Source organism: Bidens hawaiensis, unplaced genomic scaffold (assembly GCF_021521415.1).
Source record: "Bidens hawaiensis isolate Kalapana, Puna unplaced genomic scaffold, B.hawaiensis_p1.1 tig00001597_1, whole genome shotgun sequence".
Classification (NCBI taxonomy): Eukaryota; Viridiplantae; Streptophyta; class Magnoliopsida; order Asterales; family Asteraceae; genus Bidens; species Bidens hawaiensis.
The window spans coordinates 1,019,821-1,025,820 of NW_027491092.1; the positions used below are offsets into that span (position 1 = coordinate 1,019,821).

Consider the following 6,000-nt stretch of genomic DNA (forward strand, 5'->3'; position numbering starts at 1 on the left):
GATGGTCACCTGCAGCCAATGCTGTTATTGAAGGTGCGTGTGAACGAGTAATTGTTGGTGATCTTTATTGCGACATCCCACTAGGTTTATATGTTATTCGTGGCGAAAATGTTGTTCTAATTGGCGAGCTGGTTCGACCTCCATCATTCTTCTAGCCTTTATAAATTTGTTTTGATAAAAGATTTATCGGTTCTGTTAATCTGATTTGTTTACATAATCTTTAGGAAATAGAGAAGGAAGAACTTCCACCTCATATGACTCGAGTTTCTGAAGCTGAGATTAAAAGGGTAACTGATACATTTATACATTTCTGTTATTTACATATAAGTGTAGGCAATATGATAAATAAAGAAGACATAACTTCTCTGTCCCAAACAAATGAACATTTGCATAATATTCTTAGCACGTGTAGAATGGGCTTTCTTTGTTGGTAACTTAAGTATGGTTGATCACACGAAAACGTAACTTACTGTCACCTTTTTTTCACTGTAAGATAAATGCTCATTTCTGTAGTACGCAACACACTTCGGGTTTTTTTAACCATTATAAGTAGCCTTCTATAGCAGGTTAAATGAGGATGTGACACCAGTTATATGCGATTACAGTGGTGTGCGATGTCACCTTTTTTACCTACTATAGATTGTTACTTGATGCCATGGTAATATAAATTCCGTAGCAAGTCATACCACAAAAATGAACATTTTTTTCTTCTATACAATGATATAAGGGTGAAAGTTTCATTTTAGTGTGATTAAATCATTAAAATAAAGCAAGATAATTGTTATGTTGTAGTGAAATTTCAATTTTTAAGCTAACAAGCAAAGAAGTTAAAGCTGTTGGCAGTGTTAACCCGAGTTGACAGTGTCAAGCTCAGTTTGTTTATAATATTAATAAACTGGATCAGGCCTGTATTTACAAAGCTTGATCAGTTAACGGATGGTTTCAAGCTTGACTTGGTAACCGTATTAGATTAATTAAGTTTAGCAATAATCAATACGATACTTTCAAGGCCGGCTACCTTCGTGCTGAACTCAACTTGATTAGAAAGTATGGTAGCTATGTAAATATTCATGCATATATATACAAAGGGTAAGGACATAAAATGACCGGAAGCTTTATAGCTTTACGAGGCGAGGATATAAGTACTCGAGAAAGTCTACTTGGTAGCTCAAACTCTTAAGTTGATTTCATCATTTTTGGGGTGGATAACACCCTTACCCATGTGAAGCAATATGATCTTGTACTGCTTATATATGCATTGGTTGTGATCAAGGCATTAATACTATCATGTGCTGGGCAGGCTCAGAAGGTGGAAAGGGAAGCTACAGATTTGAAGGGCACAATGAGAAAAAGGATGGAATTCTTAGACATGGATTGATTATAAATTTGTTGGTTTGTTTATTAATGTTATACCATATCTTCCTTCCGCAAATATTATCGCGGCCTGGGTGTGGTGGATCATGTTTAAATGCATTGTTTTGGTTTTCTTCGAGGTTAATTTTATGTTGGAATAATGGTTGTATTTGGGATGTTAAATAAAGTATGCAGATCTTGTTTTCAGCAGGGGCAATTTGCTTAGTAACTCCATTGAATTTTGTGGGCTTCAAAGCACTATAGCTTTGGCTATTGATGATATTTTGACCAATGTAGAAAATAGGCTTAGTCTATACTTTTCTCTTTATGGTCATGGAAGAGCAGGTCAAGCAATCGATGTCAATTTGACCAATTCCATTTAATGTGGTCAAACATGTGCAACTCTAAATCTCTTAGTTGTGGACCAAAGCTATGAGCCACTTTATGACCAACATTAAAATGCCCTTAAATGAAGCAAACAACTTTATACACTAACATTCTTGAGGAGACTTTCCGAGACACAATGTCAATTGTCCATGCTAATTTTGACGCTTCAAGTCCGGTTCAATAAGAAACGCCATAAAGGAGGAAACTCGCCAAAAACAAATCCCATTGAATCAGGATTGACTTGAGACAAAAATTCCAAGCCTCAAAACATCACCCCTTATGCCATTAAACCAGAAGGGCAATTGCAACGTGGCATATTCTATATTGCTAATGATAGTAAAACCTCGAGTTAGTATGAGTATGAGTGTGTGTGTGTGTGTCACCAAAGTTCAAATCATATAAGTTTTGAGATATGAGAATAGTGATTTTCATGTAATAAATATAAGAAAATAAAACATGTACAAAAGTTCCCATACAAACAAGTGAAACAAAATCTTAACAAAGAAAGATTGATTAACAACATTACTTGCTTGCTTGCTTCATCATCAAGAGACCAATAAATGAACATTTAAATTAAAATCAAAGAATGGTGTCCTATGAATCATATGAAATCCCATCCCATCCCATCACTGTGATCTTCTTGAATGCTGCGAAACAGCATACCCTTCAAAGAAATCCAAGAGCGCAGTCTCAAGATCTTCAACCGAGTACTTGATATAATTTTCAGGGTGCCGTCCACTCTCTATGTGCGTCCTGAATCTGCCAAGAAACGATCGATAAGCCGGGATCAACAGTTCTGATATTGAAATCCTTAGTTCTTCACGAAGTTGGGTATCCGGTATCAGCCATAACGCTTGCGTTCTATGAACCTCTTCAAACATGCCATTAAAGGCCTTGAACCGATCTCTTAACGCACTCTTCGAAACACCAGAAGAAAAACTTCCACTCACGTGTAATCCTTCGTCTCTCAAGCAATACAACACCCCGACCCATGTTGAGCGTTGGTAGCTCGTTGCGGCTTGCCTGAATTTCGCTGTAAGCTTCCTCAGATAACTATCTCCTATCATCTCCCTTAACTCCGGTGAACCTTTGATCTTTTGAACGATGTAATGAACGTTGTTCATGACAAACAAATGAGCTAGTGAGGTGTCCTTATAGTGCTTGGATTTGCCTTCTAAATTGAATTGCAAAATCACAATAATCCAGATTAAATGCAGTGCTAATGGTGATTGCTCTTCATGGTCTGTAAAATCCATATCCGGAATACTAACATCATCCGAGTATCTCGAACCAGTTACCGGTCTAGACACTATTAACTCGCCTAACGTCTGCTTATAATCCGAAATCAAGCTAACGTAGTTCATCACATACCTAGTTAACGGATGAATCGTTCCTCCAGGGACCGGAACCCTGGAGGGTTCACGCAGAACCGCATTCTCAAACTCGTTCAGCATTCCCCTCGCAGCCTCCGCCAGCCGCGAAATAATCTCCGCCGCCTGAACCCTAACCAACTCAGCCGACGATCCATCAAACACAGCTTCAATATCAGGCAACAAGTCAAACAACGTATCGTGCAAGTCGAGAATCTTAAAGAGCTTCTCGGGAGCGCGTCGACTAATACTAATCGCTTCGGCGAAGTTAAACAGCCCGACCGCAGGGCCTTTCACCGTCTCCATGAAGCACGCCTCATCCGCAGCCTGACTTGAATCACTTAATCCTTCGAATATCTGCTCACACAGATGCTTTTCGCTTGCGAAAAGCACCCGAACGCAAAGCTTCGCAGCGCGGATCCACTTCCCGATCTTGGCATTCAACGCCTCCCATTCCATCCGTTGGATGTCACCGATGCTTAACTTCTCGATACCTAACTTTTTAAAACTCGCGTCCACCGTAGACTTCCGTACACCGCCGTACACCTGAACGCACTCACGAAAATATCCAGCAGCAATCATACGCTCAGCGATTGAGCGTAGATCCGATATGCTGTCTGACGTCATCAGATCTATTTCACGAATACTGCTCATAGATCTGTAGCTCGAAATCGATCTACTGCTTTCACCGGAAACCGTAACCGAACCGTCACCGTCACCGTCACCGTCAGCATCTTCGGAAACTGAAAACTCGGAGAACGAGTTGCTGTTGCGCGGAGTCAACTGGATCGACTCAGTGAGTGACTCGGTGTCGATGGAGCTGGAGATAAGGATGTGACGGAACTCGTCTTCTAGTCTGGCCATGGCAATCTGAATGGCGGTGTTGACTTTCTTTGACTCGGCGTCGGATTCCGATGATAAGGTGGTTGACTGTAAGGAGAGGTGGATTCGATCGACGGCTTGTAGGTATAGATCGATCTCGCGACGGTCGCCTTCGAAGATCATACGAACCCTAGCGTCTTCGGAAGCTGTGGCGTCCCACCGGAGAATGGTTTGTTCGGCGGCATCAAAATCGGACTCCGGCAGCTCCATGTATTGTATTGGAAATCAAGGGTTTGAGTTGATTTGAATTGAATTGAATGTTTGTATGAATACGAATATGAATATGAAGGATGATGAGATTGAAAGTAATAAGAGGTTTGATTTTTATTGTATGAACAAGAGTTTGATAGCCCAATCAACTTTCTTCAATCATTTTATTACTATTTATGACATCAAAATACTAGGACTTTTGTATTTTGAAACTTGGTTATCTTAACATAATGCTTTTTACTAAATATAAAATTGGTTCAATTAACAACTTTATAGCATTTCTAGTACGTCTTTATAAATACAAATTAAAACTCTATAATTTTCTAATTAAATAAATATCTTTTATACATTTATTTAATTACAGCTTCTTTCTCCTTTACTTATCATCAATTTCAAAAAATATTTCAAATTTACAACCAAAAAAAAATCTCTAACGTTTTTCTCGTCTATACTAACAAGCACTCACAACTCCATCCTAAAATTTGCAAATCCTCTTATAAAAATTTAAGGGGTGAGCTAAGAATGTTCCTACATATTGGTGTTCAAATCTTTTATTATATGGTTACTTTACGTAAGATTTATGAAATTCTTATTACTTTATACTTTGTTATTTATCACAAAACATTGTTTTTGGATTGAAGTATGGGAATACAAAATCCTTAATCGGATAATATACATAGGTTTTATTTAAGAACAAGATTTTTGTTTTTGATAATTTGGAGGGAAAAAACGATGAGTAAAAGTAAACCAATTAATTTTCTTATATAAGTGTGAAATTGATACGATTATAGAGTGAAATGTCACGTATGTTCAAGAAGTAGTTGTGTCAGTTGGAATGTAACCGTTGCATTACACCGGTAGCACCATCAGTGGCAACTGCTACCTAAGTGCAAAGTTGTTATCGCAGTTCAAAGCTGCAACTAAAGTAGAGGTTGCTCTCGCCATTTAAAGTTCGATATCACCGCATAAACCTGTTACTTTTGTATAAGTTTACTATTTATGTACATGTTTGCTACTTGTATACAATAACTTTGAAGGTCATTTATCTATGTATCATTTACTTACATCTTTTTCTTAATGATTCATTATAAGCTAAAGGTTTACATTGAGAGATAGATAGGTCAATTTCCAAGTATTATTGTGAATAATAGAATCCATCGATCTCATCACCTATCGCCATGTCTCCAAGTAAATTTAATTACCAAAGTAGTAGCTTAATAACATTGAAATTACCAACTATTTTTATATAAATAGACTATTTAGTTTCATGTATTTACTTTGACACTTGTGTTGATTATTATGTCCTTTACGGATTAGTTTTTATATATTTTAATATGTAACACAAACATTTGATTTGGAAACCACTTGAGAAATTTGTACTAGACTATTATCTCAACTATATTGCTAATTAATGTATATGTGACGTGTTTATTTATTCATTTGAAAGTGATGATGATGTATGTGCTGGCTATTAGGCCGAAATTAGTTGTCAATACTAATAATAAAACCTAATTGATTAATTTGCATAGGGTATAATGATTATTGAATGAGTGGTGCAAATTTTGGAGCATCGGAAATTAGTCGAGTGAATAGAAGTCAACATGTAGAGTCAGAAATCACGTGCCTCCATGCGTGCACTTTGCCTGACACATGATACCACAATCGAGCCACCCAATGCCAAATTGTCAATGCATATGTGCCATTCTATCTTTCTTAATCTATATATCGACTTTCCATTATTATTTATTTTTATATCTTTGAAAATAAACATCAAAGAAAGTATTTTGTTTTCAATTCA

The 6,000-nt window shown here is 37.2% G+C and overlaps 2 protein-coding genes across 2 annotated transcripts in view; one reads left to right on the top strand and one right to left on the bottom strand.

Annotated features, from left to right (window-relative positions):
• LOC143589876 (sm-like protein LSM1B) overlaps nucleotides 1-1,655 on the top strand; it is a 49,277-nt gene extending 47,622 nt beyond the window's left edge. Inside the window, exons 4-6 of the mRNA XM_077070512.1 lie at nucleotides 16-131; nucleotides 225-287; nucleotides 1,301-1,655. Coding sequence (XP_076926627.1) covers nucleotides 16-131; nucleotides 225-287; nucleotides 1,301-1,378 — 257 coding nt within the window. The 3' untranslated portion in view covers nucleotides 1,379-1,655. The remainder of the gene's footprint in view (nucleotides 1-15; nucleotides 132-224; nucleotides 288-1,300) is intronic.
• A 576-nt stretch (nucleotides 1,656-2,231) lies between these two features.
• LOC143589884 (exocyst complex component EXO70A1-like) lies at nucleotides 2,232-4,202 on the bottom strand. Its single transcript, XM_077070519.1, has one exon. The coding sequence runs from the start codon at nucleotides 4,200-4,202 to the stop codon at nucleotides 2,367-2,369; it is 1,836 nt and encodes a 611-aa protein (XP_076926634.1). The 3' UTR covers nucleotides 2,232-2,366.
• Between the last annotated feature and the right edge of the window lie 1,798 nt (nucleotides 4,203-6,000).

Excerpts from the sequence above, each read along its gene's own strand:
- LOC143589884 (XM_077070519.1), bottom strand. The coding sequence starts at position 4,202 with ATGGAGCTGCCGGAGTCCGATTTTGATGCCGCCGAACAAACCATTCTC.